General features: G+C 39.0%; 1 protein-coding gene across 2 annotated transcripts in view; it reads right to left on the reverse strand.

Annotated features, from left to right (window-relative positions):
- The window catches only part of UBQLN1 (ubiquilin 1), a 51,144-nt gene extending 27,749 nt beyond the window's left edge, over nucleotides 1-23,395 (reverse strand). Inside the window, exon 1 of one of the 2 annotated variants that reach the window (XM_035024384.1) lies at nucleotides 22,936-23,115. In XM_035024384.1, coding sequence (XP_034880275.1) covers nucleotides 22,936-23,115 — 180 coding nt within the window. Of the gene's footprint in view, nucleotides 1-22,935 lie in introns of both variants that reach the window. The other variant, XM_035024383.1, reaches the window with a different exon arrangement.
- Nucleotides 23,396-23,679: the final 284 nt, after the last annotated feature.

The raw sequence follows: 23,679 nt of genomic DNA on the forward strand, positions 1-23,679 counted from the left end.
CTTGAGTCTAGCTATCAGAACTCATTCAATCTCTTTTGAAAATACAAGTGGGAACAATTCTCAACTCATTTCATGAGGGCAATACTACCCTGATAACCAAAGCAAGAAAACAAAGTAGAAGAAAACTACAGACCAATATCCCTCAGGAACATAGATGTAGAAATCCTCCATAAAAATACCAGCAAATCAAATCCAGCACTGTACAGAGATACAAGAGGTTAAGCCAACATTTGAAAATAAATGTAATTTATATCAACACACAAATGAAGAAAAACCATACAATCTTATGAGTCAATAGTAAAAAAGCATGTGACAACATTCATTCATGATGAAAGTCTCAGCAAATTAGGAATAAAAGGGAACTACTTAGACCTGATAAAGTGCATCAAGGAAATATGTGCAGTTAACATCATACTTAATGGTGAATGCTTTCCCACTAATATCAGGAACAAAGCAAAGATATTACCCCCAATACACCACCACCACCCCACTCTACTCAACATGGTACTCAAAATCCCAGTCAATGTGACAAGGCAGGAAAAGAAAGAAAGGCATAGATACTGGAAAAGAAAAAAAAGAAACAAGAAACTTATTGGTCACTTGCAATGCCTTATCTACATTCCACTTCAAAAATTAATGTTTTTAAGCAAATGAGAAACAAGCCAGACTGAGTGAAAATATTTGCAAAAGACATATGTGATAAAGGACTATTATCCAAAATACACAAAGGACTGGGGCACCTGGGTGGCTCAGGTGGTTAAGCATCTGCCTTCGGCTCAGGTCAGATCTCTGGGTCTTGGAATAGAGGCCCCATGTCAGTTTCCCTGCTCAGAGGGGAGTCTGCTTCTCCCTTGCCTCTTCCCTTTGCTCATGCTCTCTCTCTTGCTCTCAAATAAATAATATCTTTAAATATATATATATACACACACACACACACACACACACACACACACGAGGGGCGCCTGGGTGGCTCAGTCGTTAGGCGTCTGCCTTCGGCTCAGGTCATGATCTCAGGGTCCTGGGATCGAGCCCCGCATCGGGCTCCCCGCTCCACGGGAAGCCTGCTTCTCCCTCTCCCAGTCCCCCTGCTTGTGTTCCCTCTCTCGCTGTGTCTCTGTCAAATAAATAAATAAAATCTTTAAAATACACACACACACACACACACACGAAGAACTAAAACCCAACATTAACAACCAATTAAACAACATGATTTTAAAAATGTGGTGATGGGTATTAAAGAGGGCACGTTCTGCATGGAGCACCGGGTGTTATACGCGAACAATGAATCATGGAACACTGCATCAAAAACTAATGATGTAATATATGGTGATTAATATAACATAATAATAAAAGTAAAATTAAAAAAAAAAATGGGCAAAAGACTTTGACACCCCACCAAAAATTATATAAAAATGCAAACAAGCACATGAAAAGATTCTCCACATCCTGTATCATTAGGGAACTGAAAAATAAAACTAGGAGATCACACTACACTCTTAGATAGAATGTCCAAATCCAAAAAACAACACTAGATGCCAGAAGGGATGGAGAACAGGAACTCTCATTCATTGCTGATGAGGTACCATTTGATATACTTTGGAAGACAGTAAGGCAGTTTTTTATAAAGCTCTTACCATTTGATCCAGCAATCACACTCCTTGGTATTCACCCAAAGAAGTTAAAACTTACGTCCACACAAAAGGAGAAAATCAGGAGCTAAGTAGTACTAACAAATGATAAAAGTTGCAAACTTATGTCCACACAAAAACCTGCACACAGATGTTTATAGCAGTTTTATTCATTACTGTCAAGACTCAGAAGCAAAAAAAACAAAAAAAAAAAACAAAAAAAGACTCAGAAGCAACCAAGATATTCTTTAGTAGATGAATAAACAAACTGTGGAACATCCAGACAATGGAATATTACTCATATATATATATATATATATAAAACTGTGTGTGTGTGTGTGTGTACACATTTTTAAATAAAACCATGAAAACACATCAAGGAACCTTAAATACATATTACTAAGTCAGATAAGCCAATCTGAAGAGTCCACATATTTTATAATTACAACTATATGACCTATATGACATTCTGGAAAAGGCAAAACTATGAGGATAAGTGGTTGCTAGGGATTAGGAAAGGCTGATGAATAGGCAAATACATGTCATTAAACAAAAGTCAAAAAAACCCAAAGAATGTAAAAACATCAAGAGTGTGTCTTAAACTATGGGGGGAGGGATTCTTGCATGGCTCAGTCGGTTGGGCATCTGACTTCGTCTCAGGTCATGATCCCAGGGTCAGCAGAGTCTGCTTGTCCCTCTCCCTCTGCCCCTCCCCCCCTTGTGCTGTCTCTCAAATAAATTTTTTAAAAATCTTTAAAAAAGTGAAAAAGAGTGAATCTTAAATTATGGACTTTAGGTGATGATGTCCATCAATTACAACAAATGTACTACTATGGGGTGGGATGCTGAGGGTATGGGAGGTGGGAGGATGTGGAGCAGGGGGTATGGAAACTGTACTCACCACTCAATTTGCTGTGAATCTAAAACTGCTCTAAAAAAATACAAGTCTTTTTTGAAAACAAAAAGATAAAATAAATTCATACTATCATTATGCTAAAAAATCATTTTGAGATAACAGGGAAATTTTGAACTGATGAAATTAAGGAATTATTCACTGCAAAGGCAGGATAATGTATTGCTTTTTTAAAAGGTCCTTATTTTTTTAGAGATACATGCTGAAGTACTAAGGGATGAAATGATATAACGCATGAGAGATGTATCAAAATGATGAGGAAGAAAGGGCAGGGCACCTGGGTGGCTCAGTTGGTTAGGCATCTGCCTTCAGTTCAGGTCATGATCCCAGGGGTCCTGGGACCAAGCCCCACATGGAGCCTGCTTTTCCCTTTCCCTCTGCTCCTCCCCCTGCTTGTGCTCTCTCTCCCCTCCCCGCCCCCACTCTTAAATAAATAAATAAATAAATAAATAAATAAATAAATAAATATCTTTAAAAAAAAATGATGAGGAAGAGGGAGGCACCTTAAGGGAAAGTATACCTGAAACAAGACTGGCTTTAAGATTAGCTGTCAAAACTGGGTACAGGATTCCTGACAGTTTAACTTGTTATTATTACTCCCTGTATAATTGAAATCACCCATAATAAAAAAAAATTACAAAAGAAAATTTAAAGGCATAAAATTTTACATACAGTAAAAAATCCCTCAAAATGAAAACATTTTCAGACATACAAAAACAGATTTTGTTACCTGGCATATACAGACTATAGGAAATGTTAATGTGTTCCTCAGAAGAAAATGACCCTAAATTAAGGAATAAAAAATGGAAAGGATATATACATGGCTAAATCAAAATGAAAACTGATTGTAAAAATAGCATTAAAAATAATGCCTTGTGATATATGAAAGAAAGTCTAGTCCAGAGGCAGGTACATGGGGAATTCAACTGTTCTAAGGTCCTTGAACTAACTGGGAAGAAGTACAAGTACTTATTAATTTAGACATTTTATAAATTAAGATGCACATGGTAATCTCTAGAATAACTACTAAAAGAATAGTAAAAACAGCATACATCTACCAACCTAATAAAAGGGATAACTGAAATAATACAAAATAATCTAGAACAGAAAAGGCAGTACAGAATAAACAGGAAAAATTTTAAAAATCAAATAGTATAATGGTAAATGTAAACCAAATTTAGCAGCAATTACGTAACAGACTGTATGTTAAAAAGACAAAGACTACCAGACTGGATTTAAAAACTCAACTTCATGCTGCTTAAAAATGATATTCCTAAACTGTAAAGAAAAAGAAAGGTTGAAAATAAAAAGAATGGGTGTGACCAAACAAAGTGAGCAAGGCTATTCTAGTCAACAAAACAGACTTTAGTACAAAAGCAACTAGGACATTTCAACGTGCTAAAGTGTTAAATTCACAAGACAAAACTTTAAAATTATACATACATAATAAAACAGCTTCAAAATGCATAAAACAAAAACTAAACATAACCACAAAGAAAAACAGACAAATCCAAAAGTACAGTAAGATTTTAGCACATTTACCTCAGTACCTGAAACAGGCCAAAAAAAAAAAAAAAGAAAAAAGAAAAAAATACACACACACACACACACACACGACTTGAACATAATTAACAAATGTCCTAACTGGAATGTATAGAAAACTGCACCCAACAACTGCAGAATAAACATTCCTTTTAAAGTACATTTATAGGGGCGCCTGGGTGGCTCAGTGGTTAAGCGTCTGCCTTCGGCTCAGGTCATGATCCCAGGGTCCTGGGATCGAGCCCCGCATCGGGCTCCCTGCTCCGCGGGAAGCCTGCTTCTCTCTCTCCCACTCCCCCTGCTTGTGTTTCCTCTCTCGCTGTGTCTCTCTCTGTCAAATAAATAAATAAAATCTTTAAAAAAATAAATAAAGTACATTTATAAAATTAGACCATATGCTGTGCCATAAAGCAGGGCAACATATTTCAAGTGAAAATCCTACCAAGCATGTACTATGACCACATGCAGATTAAACAGTACCAAAAAGAGAAATCAATAAAATTCTATACAACTGGAAATGACATCCTAAGCGGAACACAAAAAGATGCAACCATTTTAAAAAAAGGCACAATAGGGGCGCCTGGTGGCACAGTTGGTTAAGCATCTACCTTCCGTCAGGTCATGATCTTGGGGTCCTGGGAACACGCCCCACATAGGGCTCCCTGCTCAGTGGGGAGTCTGCTTCTCCCTTTCCTATGCCCCTCCCCCCTAGTGCTTGCAGGCATGCTCCCACGTGCTCTCTCAAATAAAATCTTTAGACAAAAAAGGCACAATAAATTGAACTATCATTAACAGAGGTAAGCAACAGAGAGAAAACACCTAAAATACCAACAACCAAGAGAGCCTGAATCCAGATTTTACACAGGACATGTACATATATCAAAACAAAACCCAATTAAAAAATGGTCAAGAGACTAAAATAAGAACTTCACAAAATTAAGTTAAATGGCTAACACAAACAAAAAGCTGCTTTTCCTAATTATTTATCAAACAGGTAACTTCAAACTAAAAACAGTGATACACTCACAGAATGGTTCACCTTAAAAGACTAGTACAGAGTGTTCTAGAAGATGTGGAGCAACCAGAATCCACATACATTACAGATAGAAGCATAGGTTGGTACATTCTGGAAAAAATTTTTTTTAAAATTTTATTTATTTTGAGAGAGAAAATGAGAGAGAGAGAGAGAGAGAGAGAGCATGAGAGGGGTGAAGGCCAGAGGGAGAAGCAGACTCCCTGCTGAGCAGGAAGCCCGATGCAGGACTCGTCCTGGGACTCCAGGATCATGACCTGAGCCAAAGGCAGTCGCTTAACCAACTGAGCCACCCAGGCGCCCCTGGAAAAATATTTTGAGACAGAAGCTGAACTGATGCTTACTCTACTGACCCAACAATTCCACTTACGGGATTTTATCTAACAAATTTACGTATCCATAAGTACACCAAAAGACATGTTCAAGGAAGTTCAAACCAGTATTCTTTGTTATTAGCCAAAAACTTTAAACCCAACTGTTCCTTAACTGTAGAAGAAATTGTGGTATATTTACTTAATACGGTATTACACACGATAACAAATGAACTATAGCTACATGTCATCATGGATCCCTCAATGCAGAGCAAAAGCCAATCACAAATGAAGATAAACTGTGATTTCATTTATATAAAGTTCAAGAAAAGTGGGGCAAAATCCATAGTGTCAGAGTGAAAATTGTGGTTACCTATGGGAGGAAGAGGTGATGACAAGGGTGAAACTCCTGGTTCTCAGGGGCACCTAAAGCAATTCAAGTATGAACTCACAGACAAGTTGGAAAGCATTATGTTAGAGACGGTGATAGAGTTCAGCTATAGTTCTAGTACTATACAGAGGAAAACTGTATCATCTGACAGCCAATTGTAACTCAGTTCTTATTAAAAATAAATTTTAAATTTCAAGCCAATCTCAAAATATTTAGATATTAGAACCATTCCCCAACAGAAGACTAATGTAATCCTGTAGAAGATTAATGTGATTATTCTGGGTAATTATCCAAAGCCTGGAACAAACTAGCAAAAAACAAAGGATTAACTACTCAATTCAGCTGCCTGCTACTCCATAAACCTTACTTTTAATCGTACCATATCAAACAGATATGATACGCTTTTCCAAATACGCCGTATTTTAGAAAACTATGATCCAAATATGATCAATGTAAACAATGTTATGATTTTTTTAATTAACATATAATGTATTGTTTGTTTCAGGGGTACAGGTCTGTGATGCATCAGTCTTACACAATACACAGTGCTCACCACAACACATACCCTCCCCAATGTCCATCACCCAGCCAACCCATCCTTCCCAAACCCCTCCACTCCAGCAAACTTCAGTTTGTTTCCTGAGATTAAGAGTCTATTATTGTTTTGTCTCCCTCTCTGGTTACCTCTTGTTTCATTTTTTCCTCTCTTCTCCTATGATCCTCTGCCTTGTTTCTCAAATTCCACATATCAGTGAGATCATATGATAACTGTCTTTCTCTGATTGACTTATTTCGCTCAGCATAACACCCTCCAGTTCCAACCACGTCACTGCAAATGGCAAGATTTCATTTTTTGACAGCTCCGTAATATTCCACTGTGTATATATACCACATCCTCTTGATCCATTCACCTGTCGATCGACATCTGGGCTCTTTTCATAGTTTGGCTATTGTGGAAGTGCAGGTGCCCCTTTGGATTATTAGATTTGTATCTCTGGGGTAAATACCCAGTAGTGCAATTGCTGGGTTGTAGGGTAACTCTATTTTCAACTTTTTGAGGAACCTCCATACTGTTTTCCAGAGTGGCTGCACCAGCTTGCATTCCCACCAACAGTGTAGGAGGGTTCCCCTTTCTCCGCATCCCCGCCAACATCTGTCGTTTCCTGACTTGTTAATTTTAGCCATTCTGACTGGTGTGAGGGGGTATCTCATTGAGGTTTTGATTTGGATTTCCCTGATGCTGAGCGACGTTGAGCACTTTTTCATGTGTCTGTTGGCCATTTAGATATCTTCTTTGCAGAAATGTCTGTCCATGTCTTCTGCCCATTTCTTGATTGGATTATTTATTCTTTGGGTATTGAGTTTAAGAAGTTCTTTATAGATTTTGGATACTAGCCCTTTATCTGATATGTCATTTGCAAGTATCTTCTCCCATTCTGTCGGTTTTCTTTTGGTTTTGTTGACTGTTTCCTTTGCTTTGCAAAAGCTTTTTATCTTTAGGTCCCAACAGTTCATTTTTGCCCTTGCTTCCCTTGCCTTTGGCGATATGTCTAGAAGAAGCTGCTACAGCTGAGATCAAAGAGGTTGCTACCTGTGTTCTCCTTTAGGATTCTGATGGATTCCTGTCTCCCATTTAGATCTTTCAACCATTTGGAGTCTATTTTTGTGTGTGGTGTATGGAAATGGTCCGGTTTCATTCTTCTGCATGTGGCTGTCCAATTTTTGCAGCACCATTTGTTGAAGAGACTGTCTTTTTTCCATTGGACATTCTTTCCTGCTTTGTCAAAGATGAGTTGACCATCGAGTTGAGGGTCCATTTCTGGGCTCGCTATTCTGTTCCATTGATCTAGGTGTCTGTTTTTGTGCCAGTACCATACTGTCTTGGTGGTGACACCTTTGTAATAGAGCTTGAAGTCCAGAATTGTGATGCCACCAGCTTTGCTTTTCTTTTTCAACGTTCCTCTGCCTATTTGGGGTCTTTTCTGGTTCCATACATATTTTAGGATTATTTGTTCCATTTCTTTGAAAAAAGTTGATGGTATTTTGATAGGGATTACATTAAATGTGTAGATTGCTCTAGGTAGCATAGACATTTTTTTTAAGATTTTATTTATTTGACAGAGAGTGAGAGAGCACGCGGGCACAGGCAGAGGGAGTGGCAGGCAGAGGAAGAGGGAGTAGCAGGCTCCCCGCAGAGCAGGGGTAGCCCAACACAGGACTCGATCCCAGGACCCCGGGATCATGACCTGAGCAGAAGGCAGTCGCTTAACCAACTGAGCCACCCAGGCGCCCCTAGACATTTTAACAGTATTTGTTCTTCCAATTCATGACCATGGAATGTTTTTCCATTTCTTTGTGTCTTCCTCAGTTTCTTTCATGAGTGTTCTATAGTTTTATGAGTACAGATCCTTTGCCTCTTTGGTTAGATTTATTCCTAGGTATCTCATGGTTTTGGGTGCAATTGTACATGGGATCGACTCCTTAATTTCTTTCTTCTGTCTCATTGCTGGTATACAGAAATGCAACTGATTTCTGTGCACTGATTTTATATCCTGACACTTTACTGAATTCCTGTATGAGTTCTAGCAGTTTTGGGTGTGGAGTCTTTTGGGTTTTCCACATAAAGTATCACGTCATCTGCAAAGAGTGAGAGTTTGACTTCTCTGCCAATTCGGATGTCTTTTATTTCTGGTTGTTTGATTGCTGAGGCTATGATTTCTAGTACTATGTTGAACAGCAGTGATGATAGTAGACATGGACATCCCTGCCGTGTTCCTGACCTTAGGGGAAAAGTTCTCAGTTTTTCCCCATTGAGAATGGATACTTGCTGTGGGTTTTTCATAGATGGCTTTTATGATATTGAGGTATGTACCCTCTATCCCTACACTCCGAAGAGTTTTAATCAAGAAAGGATGTTGTACTTTATCAAATGTTTTTTTCTGCATCTATTGAGAGGATCACATGGTTCTTGTCCTCTTTTATTAATGTACTGTATCACATTGATTGCTCTGCGGATGCTGAACCAACCTTGCAGCCCAGGAATAAATCCCACTTGGTCGTGGTGAATAATCCTTTTAATGTACTGTTGGATCCTGTTGGCTAGTATTTTGGTGAGAATTTTTGCATCCATGTTCATCAGGAATATTGGTCTGTAATTCTCCTTTTTGGTGGAGTCTTTGTCTGGTTCTGGGATCAAGGTAATGCTGGCCTCATAAAATGAGTTTGGAAGTTTTCCTTCCATTTCTATTTTTTGGAACAGCTTCAGAAGAATAGGAATAGTTATTAATTCTTCTTTGGTAGAATTCCCCTGGGAAGCCATCTGGCCCTGGGCTCTTGTTTGTTGGGAGATTTTTCTTTTTTTTTTTAAAGATTTTATTTATTTGACAGAGAGCAAGCACAAGCAGGTGGAGTGGCAGAGGGAGAGGGAGAAGCAGACTCCCTGCTGAGCAGGGAGCCCAATGTGGGGCTCGATCCCAGGACCCTAGGATCATGACCTGAGCTGAAGGCAGTCGCTTAACCAACTGAGCCACCCAGGTGCCCCTGTTGGGAGATTTTTGATGACTGCTTCAATTTCCTTGCTGATTATGGGTCTGTTCAGGTTTTCTATTTCTTCCTGGTTCACTTTTGGTCGTCTATACATCTCTAGGAATGCATCCATTTCTTCCAGATTGTCTAACGTGTTGGCATATAGTTGCCCGTAATATGTTCTTATAATTGTTTGTATTTCTTTGGTGTTGGTTGTGATCTCTCCTCTTTCATTCACGATTTTGTTGATTTGGGTCATTTCTCTTTTCTTTTTGTTAAGTCTGGCCAGGGGTTTATCAATCTTATTAATTCTTTCAAAGAACCAGCTCCTAGTTTCGTTGATCTGTTCTGTTCTACTGTTCTTTTGGTTTCTAGTTCATTGATTTCTGCTCTGATCTTTATTATTTATCTTCTCCTGCTGGGTTTAGGCTTTATTTGCTGTTCTTTCTCCAGCTCCTTTAGGTGTAGGGTTAGGTTGTGTACTTGAGACCTTTCTTGTTTCTTGAGAAAGGCTTGTATTGCTATATACTTCCCTCTTAGGACCACCTCTGCTGCATCCCAAAGGTTTTGAACAGTTGTTTTCATTTGTTTCCATGAATTTTTAAAATTCTTTTTTAATTTCCCAGTTGACCCATTCATTCTTTAGTAGGATGCTCTCTAGCCTCCACGTATTTGGTTCTTTCCAACTTTCCTCTTGTGATTGAGTTCGAGTTTCAAAGCATTGTGGTCCGAAAATAGGCAGGGAATGATCCCAATCTTTTGGTACCAGTTGAGACCTAATTTGTGACGCAGGATGTGATCTATTCTGGAGAATGTTCCATGGGCACTAGAGAAGAATGTGCATTGTTGCTTGGGGTGGAATGTTCTGAATATATCTGTTAAGTCCAACTGGTCCAGTGTGTCATTTAAAGCCCTTATTTCCTTGTTGATCTTTTGTTTAGATGATCTGTCCATTTCAGTGAGGGGGGTGTTGAAGTCCCCTACTATTATTGTATTGTTGTCAATGTGTTTCTTTGATTTTGTTATTAATTGGCTGCTCCCATGTTAGGGGCATAAATATTCACAACTGTTAGATCTTCTTATTGGATACACCCTTTATGATACGGTGTCCTTCCTCATCTCTCTCTCTCTCTCTTTTTTTTTAAAGATTTTATTTATTTGACAGAGAGAGATCTAGCGAGAGAGGGAACACAAGCAGAGGGAGTGTGAGAGGGAGAAGCAGGCTTCCTGCTGAGCAAGGAGCCCGATGCGGGGCTCGATCCCAGGATCCTGGGATCATGACCTGAGCCAAAGGCAGACGCTTAACGAATGAGCCTCCCAGGCGCCCCCCTTCCTCATCTCTTATTACAGTCTTTGGTTTAAAATCTAATTTATCTGATATAAGGATTGCCACCCCAACTTTCTTTTGATGTCCATTAGCATGATAAATGGCTTTCCACCCCCTCGCTTTAAGTCTGGAGGTGTCTTTGGGTCTAAAATGAGTCTCTTGCAGACAGCATATCGATGGGTCTTGTTTTTTTATCCAATTTGATGCCCTGTGTCTTTTGATTGGGGCATTTAGCCCTTTTACAATCAGGGTAACTATTGAAAGATATGAATTTAGTGCCATTGTATTGCCTGTAAGGTGACTGTTACTATATATTGTCTCTGTTCCTTTCTGGTCTATGTAACTTTTGTGCTCTCTTTGTGCTTAGAGGACCCCTTTCAATATTTCTTGTAGGGCTGGTTTGGTGAGCGCAAATTCTTTTAGTTTCTGTTTGTTCAGGAAGCTTTTATTTACTCCTTCTGTTTTCAGTGACACCCTAGCTGGATAAAATATTCTTGGCTGCATATTTTTCTCATTTAGTACCCAACGATGTTATGTTTTTATGGAATGGCCAAAACTCTACATACTTCAGATTTCCTTAAGCTCCTATTCTGCACTATCTAGGTAGAGGGAAACAGTTTCAGCTTCTAGTGGCTTCAAAATATCAAAATTTTCTAACATTTGAACTTTACTTCCATGTCTGATGTCTGTTTTACTTACTATTTTTTTGAACACAACAAGAAAAAATTAGAGGCTAAGTAGTATTAACAACAACAACAAAAACAATTAGCAATCTTGAAAACTGTCAAAGCTGTTTTACATAGAGACAGTCCACAGATACTATTTCTCTGCAGAAACATAAAACTTATGCAACAAATTATATAAAATGTTTCCATCTATATAGGGAAGAATCTTAACCATAAGGGCGAGATTTTTGTAATTTCTTTCCTTATTTCTGGACTATCCAGATAGATATTCTTATTTTTGTCCTAAGGCCCATGTTGCCACCACTAACTCAAAAATGAAAAATATATGCTAGAATGGGCCTCTTAACGATCCATGTTTCCTATAAATGTATGTTTCCTACTCTACTCTTGCACTGACAACCTACAGTAATAACCAACGAGCCAAACAGCTGAAAAACTTAGAAGTACTAGACATTTTCCCAATAACCAGAAGAATCAAAATTCTAACATACTTCAAATAATTTGAAATCAACCCAGTATGGGGGCACCTGGGTGGCTCAGTCATTAAGTGTCTGCCTTTGGCTCAGGTCGTGATCCCAGGGTCCTGGGATTGAGCCCCACATCGGGCTCTCTGCTCAGCAGGAAGCCTGCGTCTCCCTCTCCCACTCCCCCTGCTTGGGCTCCCTCTCTCACTGTGTCTCTGTCAAATAAATAAAATAAATAAATAAAAAAGAAAAAAAAAAAAGAAATCAACCGAGCATGAACAAAACAACCCTCACTAGCCACTTCTTTCAACATCATCCAAAGTCAGGTGTTTCACATCAACAGATTCTCCAGCTACTTTAAGTTTACCCGAGTGATCACCAAAATTATTTTCCATTCTATTGAATATAATGTAACTTTTTTTAAATGCTGAGTTACTGTTGCACATATCAACTGCTGTTCTGCAATACAATGATACTGTTCCAGACTCTCGAGGTGTCTTTTATCTGTTTTGCCACACTGTGAGTTCGTACCTTGACAGCATATCCCCCCTTCCCCCTAAATTTGCTATTTTTAATCAAAAGGAAGAGGCAAATAAGTAATCAAGAATTAGAAAGCCATAAAACAGAATGCTGAGATACTTTGAAATGCTCTCCTGACATGAAAACGTGGGATCTGGTACATCAAATGATATGACACCAATCTCAGCTGTTCAGGGCCCACTTCACTTATTTCCTGTTCTTGATTGGGGGAATAAAGAGACACACATACAGGTGGAGTGAGGAGAGGGAACAAAGTGGTAAGAAAAAAAGAATGTTTTTGAAACATTTAGACCTGAATTCAAATCTTGGTTTTGCCACTTTCCAGGTGTGACCTTGAAGATGTTACCTAAGGATCTCTGACCCTAGGTTCCCTCATCAGTAAAATGGAGATAATACTTATTCTGCAGGGCTGATGTGAGAATTAAGAGAAGTATGTAAAGTACCTGGGGGCAGAATACTCACATTCATGCAAACACTCAAATATTCTACCCTAATTATGTGAAGATAAACTTTGAATTATAACCACTTTTTAAAATTAAGTTAACCTAATAAATAAATAAAATTAAGTTGATCTGACTTTTAAATCAGCTAAAAGAAATACTGTCATCCTTTACAACTATCCCACAATCCAAACCTGCCTTTAGCTGTCTGTGTCTGCTCTTATTAAGTATCCTCAGAAAAAAATAAATTTTGCAACTTTAAAAAAAAAGCTGAATATTAAAACATACACATTAATTGTATTCCTTGCAGAACTTCATATTAATAGCATTTAGCAAGAATTTTCTAAATAGTTGTCTGAATAATATACTACATTCAGGGCGCCTGGGTGGCTCAGTTGGTTAAGCGACTGCCTTCGGCTCAGGTCATGATCCTGGAGTCCCGGGATCGAGTCCCACATCGGGCTCCCTGCTCAGCAGGGAGGCTGCCTCTCTCTCTGACCCTCCCCTCTCATGCTCTCTATCTCATTCTCTCTCTCAAATAAATAAATAAAATCTTTAAAATATATATATATACGACATTCAAACATTTGCTATTTTAGTATTTTAAGTCACAAGTCTTTTAATCAGTTCCTCACTCAATATTGCTAATCTCCTGAAAAAAATCATACTCAATAAATCATCCTATGTAATAGTTCATCCAGTTATCACTCTCCAAATACCTGATGTCCAAGTAAACTTAATTAGTATCCTCATTAAAAAACACTGCATAAATCTAACACAAAGATGTAGAGTACAAGACATAACTAGAGACATGAGCAGCTGTATGGGAAAAGGGCACCTTCTTATAAATATAAAATTGAACACTCAGCCAGAAATGTTATACTGCATTAGCCATAAAATGTACTATTTTGAAAAAGACTTTCTATGATCTAAATCTGACAAAGAATAACAAACTAAATGTTTAATTATTCACATGCTAGGATACTATTCAAGCTTCCTTCTACTACAAAAAAATTAAGACTCAATTCACTGGCAAATAAAAGGGTGCAGGAGGAAAGAAACCAATACAAGTAGAACATATAAACCCTGAGCCAGGTACTTTATACATTTATCTCATGAAATCCTCCCTACAATCTAGTGAATCAGGTATTATATCACATGTTAAAAATGCTGCCAGTGAGGCTCAAAGGAGTAAAACACCTTGCTCAAAAATCTCTCCAATCCCAATGTTCATGTTCTCTCCAAAATGCAGACCACATTTCAACATACTTAAATTAATATGCCAATACACACTTCCCCCTTTCTCAAAATCCTAACAAAACTTTTATGAATAATAAATAAATAATAGTGAAGTTAGTTCCACAAATGCCAATACAGAAAGACCACAAACAAACAAGTGAAAAGAGAGTAAAGCAAAGTGTAATGATCTATCTGCTTAACAAGAATAAACAGAAAATTACATCTGGGTATATAAATAAAGACTTTTCTGAACAGAATCACCAGAAGAGTTTTAAAGGCTATAAAAATTTTTTACCAAAAATCATTATACCCAAGTCTCAACCCTAGAAATCTGTAGCAGCTGCTTAACCAGTAATAAATAAACCAAGCAGTCTAAGGTGGTATCAGTAAGAAATCAAACTAGCTCATGATGGCATAAGTTTACCTGTAAAGACCAGAGTTCAGATATTCTGGGGTAATGAAAATATTTTGCAAAGTACAGACACACATATATACACTTTATCATACTTATGAGTGGAATGCTAACCCAAAACTTTTTGCATCAAACAGCAGATTTACAGAAGATACCAACTTTGGTCTCTAAAAAAATTCCAATCCTAATTTAATGAAATTTTCTTTTTTTAAACAGTGGAAGCTGCTCTTACAGAAAAACAACAGAAATAATGCCATTAGACACTTAATTAAACTAAACACAAACATCACATTTTTCTAAGTAAATCACAGTTAAAAATATCCCCCAAATAAGTACAAAATATTGCAAATAAATCTTTAAAACACTATTTGCTCACTCAATAAATACCTGCATTACACAACAGGTGCCAAGCATCATGGGATTAGGAGGTAAGCAAAACAGCCTTGCAAATTCAATATGGGATGGGAAAGATAAAGTACATATAATCACAAAATGGTATCACAAATTAGAATTGTTGAACTCATTTAGACTGGTGAGCCCAAACTCTGATAAACTAACATTTAAATAAATTAACATTTAAATAAACTTTAATCACTATACTGTACACCTGAAATTAATATTGTACTATATGCTAACTGGAATTTAAATAAAAACTTTAAAAAATATAAACAAACAAACTTTAAGGCTGAAAAACCCAGCCAAAGAAGTCAAGGCAGCCTGGAGTAGTGGTTAGATGTGGGCTCCAAAGTTGGTCACTGGATTTGAGCCTAGGCTCCACTACTTAGTGGGTATCTGAATTTGATCATGTTATTACCCTAAGTCTGTTTCTTCTTTTTCTTTTTTTTTTTATAAGATTTATTTGTTTATTTGAGAGAGAGAGAGCAGGGGGCAGGGACAGAGAGAGAGGAATCTCCCAAGCAGACTCCACACTAAGCACAGAGTCCAATGCAGGGCTCGATCTCATGACCCTGAGATCACTACCTGAGCTGAAACCAAGAGTCAGTCACTTAACTGACTGAGTGAGCCACCCAAGTGCCTCTGTTTCTTCATTAAAAAAAAGGGTTAATAATGCTTTCATCATAAAGTTGTGAAACTTAAAAAAAAATCATGTACTACACCTTGGTAAGTCTAGAATAAGTACTAGCTATTCTGTTACTGTCATTAGCAGCATCTGCAAAGGCCCAGAAAGGGAAAGAGCTAGTGAGTGATAGCTAGGGGAAAAGAAGACATACAAATGGCTAAAATGCAGTGAATAATAGAGGAGAGGTAAGTAAGGAGCAAGACATGAAGACTCTATTAACTGTCCTATGTAATTCAGAAGTCTGTAGCCACACATGGTTAGTCGAAATTGAGATGTGTTGTAAGTATAAAATACACTCCAGATTTTGAAGACTTAGTATTTTAAAAGAAGGAAATATATCTCAACTTTTTATGTCTATTTACATGTTGAAATAACATTTAGGACATCCTGGGTTCAATAAAACATATTAAAATTACAATACCCAAAAGGTAGAACAATGCAGTGCCCATCATCCGATGAATGGATAACAAAATGTGGCAAATACATACAATAGAATATTACTCAGTCTTAAAAAGGAAGGAAATTCTGACATCTGCTACAACATGGATGAAACATGAGGACATTGTATTAAGTGAAATCAGTCATAAAAGGACAAATACTTATGATTCCACTTTTATGAGATTCGTAGATTAGTCAAATTCAGAGAAAGGAAGTAGAATGCTTGTTGCCAGGGGCTGGTGGGAGGGGAATGGGGTTACTGTTTAATAGGTACAGTACCTCAGTTTTGCAAGATGAAAAGAATTCTAGAGATGGACGGTGGTAACGGTTGCACAACAATGCAAATATATTTAATGCCACTGAATTGTACACTTAAGAATGGTTAAGATCGTAAATTTTATGTGTATTTTACAATTAAAAATTTTCGCTTTTAAGTGAATATGAAAAAATTTAAATTCCGTATGCCTTGCATTAAATTTCTATTATATAGCACTGTATTTAAGCCATGATAAAATTTTCCAGTGAGAAGGGTTTTGAGCACCCATGTGACAGGATTTAGAACAGTAAGCTCTAATGCCCTAAGGCAGAAGTTAGCAAACTTTCTCTAAAGGGCTGAAGAATAAGTATTTTCAGTTCTGTGGGCCATATGGTTATTCTGAAAGCAGTCATAGATAATAATGTAAGTGAATGGACATGGTGGATTTGGCCCACTATCATTGGCTGACCCCTGCGTTAAGGCACTGTAATCAATGACTCCTACCAGCTGAGACTGCTAAATTTTCAGGAATTTTGTGAACCAGTTTAATATTGGTAGCTTAATATCTGCCATGGTTAAGTGTACACCATGAAAATCAGCAAACACTACAAAACAGTGCCGTTTTTCCTGAAGAAGTGGTTGACAAACATTTACCAACACACCACCGACTATATTTACTTCTTTCCAATGCATTTAATTAGTTGTCAGGGCACTTGGGTGGCTCAGTCAGTTAAGCATCCCACTCTTGATTACGGCTCAGGTCCTGATCTCAGGGTCTGGAGATCCACCCCTGCAACAGGCTCTGCGCTCAGCGTGGAGTCTGCTTGAGATTGTCTCCCCTTTCCTCTCCCCCCTTCTGTCCCCTCTCCCCACTCACGTGCATGTTCCTTCTCTCAAATAAATAAAATCTTAAAAAAATAAAAAATAAAATTATAGTAGTTGTGAACCACCTTTGAGAAAAATGGATAGTCATTCAACAGTCATTCTGTGTTCTGTGGTTCAGATGAAGAAGATGACCAGCTAAGAACGGCTGTTCTAGAAGAATTATGTTCCAGCAACCAGAAACAAGTGAACATCTGAAGCACTCAAGAGCTGTGGAGAATGATAACCTAAGGGGAGAGCAATTTAAGACAAGCTGTGAGAAGGGCAGGAAGCCATGAGATAATGTATATACTGCACCCAATGAAGGTTTAGTAAGTGGCAGTTATTATTAAATACATATTATTGTGCGTAATCGTTTAGATTCACCTGTAAACAAGTATTTACTGAACCCATACTGTGTGCTATGCTTTGGTAACACAATGGTGAACAAAGATCGTCTTTAGCAGAAGAAATAAGCATTAATCAAATAACCACATAAACACTGAATTTAAATTGTGATGAATTATGACCAAAAAGCAGAGTGCTGTGAGAAAATACAACAGGGAATCCCAACCTAGTCTAGACAATCAGGGATACTTTTCTGAGAAAGTGACCTTTTCACTGATTTAAGGTATGGGTGGAAACAGGCAGAGTAGGAGGCATTCCAGGTAGCACGAACAAATTGCAAAGAAGTCCTGAAGCAGGAAAAAAAAATGTAACAACAGGTCAAGGAACTAAAAAGTCAATATGGCAAGAGTAAGTGACCAAGGAGGAAAGAACACATCAGAATGGAGAGGTAGGCAGAAACTGTAAGCACGTATGTAAGTCTAAGATCTGTGGGGAGCTATTAGTTTTAAGTAGAGGATAACATGATCTGATTAACATTTTTCAGAGATTGCTGTAGGAATGAATGTTGGAGGCGGGGGAGTGAGGTGGGGAGACTCACCAGCAAGCTCCTATAGTTTTCAGGCAAGAGACAATGGCAACTTAATGGAATCAATCCTCAATCTTAGAAGTACCTACTTAATCTATTAAATACTCGAGCAATTTTTGGTCTTAGGACACCACTCTTATAAATTTGAAGCCCGAGTTTTTGTTTATGAACATATTTATGTCTACTGATGTTTGCTATATTAAAAATTAAAACTGAGGCATCTTTAAAAAAATTCATTTAAAAATAAACTCATACATGTTAATATAAATAACATTCTTATGAAAAGTAACTATATTTCCCCAGTGTGAAGAGTAGCATTGTTTTAAATTTTTGCAAATCACTTTAGTCTAATAGAAGACAGCTGGATTTTCACATCTGTTGCGATATCCCACATCTTACAGCGTCCAAGAAAGTGTGCTATTGATTTTTGAAAGAATTAGAGTGAAAAACACAACAGAATTATTGTGAAAATAGTTTTGATCTCACGGTCCTCCTAGAAGAGGTTTGGGGACCAACCCCCGACCACACTGAGTCATGTAATCACAATGAGATGCACTTCACAGTAACTAGGATGGCAATAATCAAAGACAGACAATAACAAATGTTCCAGGGAATGCAGAGTAACTGGAATCCTCCTGCACTGCTAGTGGGAATATAAAATGGTGGTCACTTTGGAAAATAGTTTGGCAGTTCCTCAAAAAGTTAAACACAGAGCTACCACATGACCCAACATTTCCACTCACAGGTACACACTCAAAAGAAATACAAAAGCATATGTCCACACAAAAATTTTTGAGTTATTCACAGAGACATTATTCAGACTGGTCAAAAAGAAACAACCCAAATGATCAATAGCTGATGAATGGAGAAATAAAATGAGAAATACATCCATTCAATTGGATATCATTCAGCAATAAAAAGAACTGATCCATACTACAACAACACAGATGAACCTTTAAAACATTACACTAAGTGAAAGAACCCAGTCACAGGTTTTCAAAATCTTTACACTTTCAGCACATTTCAAATCAATCCAACTGGGGCGCCTGGGTGGCTCAGTCGTTAGGCGTCTGCCTTTGGCTCGGGTCATGATCCCAGGGTCCTGGGATCGAGACCCACCCACATCGGGGTCCCTGCTCAGTGGGGAGTCTGCTTCTCCCTCTCCCACTCCCCCTGCTTGTGTTCCCGTCTCTCTCTGTCAAATAAAATCTTTAAAAAAAAAAAAAAATCAATCCAACCACATTTTAAGTATTTAATAGTTGATGTGGCTGGTAGTACCAAAGTGGACAGTGCTTTTCTAGATCTATCATAAAGTATAATGTTAAATGGTGTTTGTGTTAACGATCCTGACACACAGCAATTTCCCTTAGCGAGAAAAGGCTCAAATCTATGCAATACAGTATTTATGTTATGTCTAACTATATTAATACTTCTCTAAAAGTTGCAAGCAATGAAAATGTTTTCTGAAATTAGAATATATGTTGCCTGAATATTTCAGGTAACTGTAATCCAAATCTCACACTATAACCTAGAGAGCTATAAAATCCCAGAACAAGCTAATTAGATGTTACCTGGAAGCTCCCTTCCATTCTCTGCACTAATTTTAATGAATGACTTGACACACTACACCCCCACCTCCACCCCACTTTGGACTTCATCTCCCTTCTTGACACTTGGAAGTCCTCAAACTGTTTCCCATAGTACGATAATGAATAATTAATAGGAAAAAAAAGTCTCCTACACAGGGACCCTGTGCCAATACACACAACTTATCTATTTTTTTAATCTACTTACTTATATTACGAAAACCCCTATTTACAAAACCACCTCGAAACACACATGGTTAAGTTTATATTCTAACTACCCTTAACTAGAAATTTAAACATTACTCAATTGACTGCTCAATGAAAAGTAAATTTCACTTTAACTTCAAAAAAAGTGTTATTATTATCAACCCCAAACAAGTAACACTAATACCAACTGGATTAAGGTATCCTGTTTGTGCCTACTGGTTATATACACTCAAACAGAACCTGAGAATAAAATAAGAAAATTAGTTACCACCTTACAACATATTTTAGAACTGACCCAGAAAGTTTAATATAATTTATTCATATAAATACTATTTCAGTATGTAAGAGAATTTACATTATACAGAAACACTTACTGAAAGAGATTCTAAACTGTAGAATATGGAACTTGCCTGATAGAAAGCCTAAGCCTTCAATATTTTCTTTTTCTAAGTCTTTTGCCTACCATACCCTCTTTATCTCTAAAATTAGATAAAAATTTTCAGGACCAAATATTTTCCAATTTTTTACTGAGCATTTTTACGGAACATGGAATCTTAATGTCATTAAATATATTTTAATGACAAATTTTACTCAGTAACAAGTAGTTTAAATCTATCAAACCCTTTAAGAAAAACTTACGTTACAAAATGACATACTTTCTTGTGCTTCAAGTAGAATTTACAAATCATCTGAAAACTGCTTTTCTTATACTCACACATTTTTCCTGTATGTGTTTCCCTTAAGAGACCCCACAGATAGTTAACTTGTCTTCAGGTTCTTGGTGCAGTGTTACATGTTTTTTTAATCATGTTTTCTGCTTCAGTAGAAAGCATTTTTCAGAATAAAAATTCAACTGCCATCAGAATAAGCTGCTTTGAAAAAGCTTTAATTTAACCAATTTACTTTGGTTACAGAAGAGTGAGATTAAAACTTCCAGACTTTAAAATTCTAATGTCACCATCACAAAAAGTAAAAACAAACAAACCCTCACAGACAGAACACCATAAAATGACTTACGTGAATTTTTCTCTTTATAAAATATTGACTCTTTCTTCCTAATCTTTTACAATAAAGTGCTGAAAAGCAGGTAGGAAAGTAGAGACCTGAACTAGGAATCCTAGAAAGAAGACCCAAGGGCTTCAAAAGCTAATATGGCTACACATACACTAGAAGAGCTAAAATGAAAAAGACTGACACTATCAAATGCTAGCAGGGATATGGAGCAACAGGAACTCCCAAGCACCTTTGGTGGAACTATAGGACGTTAGAACTCTTCAAAAACATAGTTTCTTATAAAACTAAGCCTGTAGCTATCCTATCACCCAGTCATTCCACTTCCAAGTATTTAACAGGAGAAACACATCTGTCCAACAAAAAAAATTTGTACAAGAGGGTTCATAGCAACCAACTGCAAGAAGACCAGGTGGCCCTCAACAGGAGAGTGCATTAATTATGGCATAGTCATACAGTGGAAAACACAGCAATAAGAAGAAATTACCGGTATACACAAGAAAGAATCTCAAAAACATTACGCTGAGTAAAAAAACCTTACCGAAGAGAGTACATACTATATAACCCCACTTATGTGAAGTTCTAGAACAGGCAAAACTAATGGTGAAAAAAAATCAAATCAATGGTGGATGGAGGGGAGTGGGACTGAACGAACCAGGAAAGGCCAAGAGAGAACTTTCTAGTCAACTATAAAGTTCTACATCTTGATAAAGCTTTTGGATCATACAGGTGCATGTATCTGTGAAAAACATTGAATGGTATTTGCAACTTACTCTGAAATGCCTCCAAAAAACAAAAGGAACCAATACGTGATTAGTTGTGTGATAGAGCAAATACAGCAAAATGTCAATTGTAGATCATGCACATGTGAATATTCACTGTACCATTCTTTCAACTTTCCTGTATGTTGGAAAACAAAAATGTTAAAGGAAATTTTTATATAATTGAGGACATCCCCCCCCCCCACCACCAAAAGGTGATTCAGTAAGTGGTAAAAGTTTCTCACTTGATGGTACACTCTATTTAATGCTTCACAAAACACACCACCTTTCAGAACTATATAAACCAGTACTCCATTTACTGTTCCTGAGGAAACTCACATGTACATCTCAGGAACTGTTTCCTCATAGACTTCACATTATTTTAGATCGTCAGAGATCAATTCCACAATTATGAAAAATATCCTGGGATGTACATTCAACAATAAGCTAAAGCAAATTTGCTGAATTCTTCAAGATTTTTAATTTAACAGCCAAGTTTGTATACCTGAACAGATTTTAAGTAATAAGTTACTTGGTAATATTCTCCATTAACTCCAATTTTGTTCTCTTTTATTCGATTGCAACTGCTAATATCTGCAAAACGTGGCTACCATCCCTCTAAAATCAAACAAAAACCTTCCCAATGACTGGCACCTAAGGAAGGGATGAGCGATAAATATACTGAAAAGAAAACAGCAAGTCATCAATGAAAAGTCATCCACCTTTCTCCTTAAGCCTAGTATTATTAACATGTGGCTGAAAACAATTTCTACGTCATGGTTAATTTTTTCTTGAAGACTGGAAAGCAGGACAAAATTCAGCAATCAAAACGCAAAACTAAATGTACACGTGCTCCTCGCCCCAAAATCTACCCTAATCCGCAGGCAGGTAAAACAATGAGCACCCCCCCCCCTTTTTTTTAATTCATGAGACAAAACCGCAGAGGAGGCTAAAGCGAACCCTCGCCCCAGCCCAGCCTCCACCCCGCCCGGAGCGCGGCGGTGGTCCCTTTCCTTTGTGAGGAGCCGGAGGGAGGCGGCGAGGGGCGGGGAGCTGGGGGAGGAGGCTGGTGGTCGGCCGACGCGGGAGCAGGAGGAGGGCGCGGAGGGAAGCGGCGTCCGCGCGTCCCACAAACAGGCCGCGGGGCCCGCCACAAGCCTCTGCGGTGTCCCAAGGAGCACGCCCAGGAACTTGGGTATGATCTAATTCGAAAAGAGACCCGCGAGGAGTGCCCAGGGCACCTCGGGGGACGATCCCCTCCCAGACCCTTCCAAAACCGTCTCCTCCTGCCGCGGGCGGAGGTCCTGCCGCCACCCCCACCGCGGGCCCCGGGCCAGGGCGGCCCTCACCTGCTGGACGGAGCTATTCTCGGGCACAGCGAACTCCTCCTTCTCCTTCGGGGTCTTCACGGTGACTTTCATGATCTTGGGCTCCGCAGAGGCAGCGGCCGCGGGGGCGCCGGCACCTTCGGCCGCGGCGGCGCTGTCCTGGGAGCTCGGAGGGCCGCCGCTTTCACCACTCTCGGCCATGGCGGCGGCGGCGGTGACTCAGGCGCGCAGGAGGGAGCGGGCGAGCGAGGGGGAGCCAGCAGACGGCAGAGCCGGCCGGCCCGGGCAGCGGAGAATGCGGGGCACGCCGCCTCAGTGACAACGGGTGCAAGGCCGCCCTGGCAGGCGAGGGGCCGCGGAGCTCGGTGTGGGCTCCGGCGCAGGTCCGCGTCGGGCGTCCGGCAGCCGCCGTGTGTTCAGACGCCGCTCGGTCGCAGCGACATCCGCAGCCGCCGCCGCTCTTCCTCCTCCCCGCCCCTCCCCCCACGTCCCTGGGCCAGCGCCGCGCAGGGCACGCCGGGTAACTCGGCTGGCGGCGTCGCCGAGTCATGCCTGGCCGGCCCCGCTGCCACCTCCGGCTGCCTTTCTTTCCCTCTCCCGCTCCATTCCTCAGAGGGTAGGCGCAGCCAGAGTGGAGGACTGAAAGCAAAACGGGGTGGGAGAAATCAGTTCATTTCACTTCATCCCCCAGCCAAAAAATAAATTAGGGGGTTCTGGGAGGCGCTCCGTAACGGCGCGATGTGATGACCTCACGGCTAGCGAAAT

The sequence above is a fragment of the Mirounga leonina genome, unplaced genomic scaffold, assembly GCF_011800145.1.
Source record: "Mirounga leonina isolate KUSES-001 unplaced genomic scaffold, KU_Mleo_1.0 Mir_179, whole genome shotgun sequence".
In the NCBI taxonomy this organism is placed as follows: Eukaryota; Metazoa; Chordata; class Mammalia; order Carnivora; family Phocidae; genus Mirounga; species Mirounga leonina.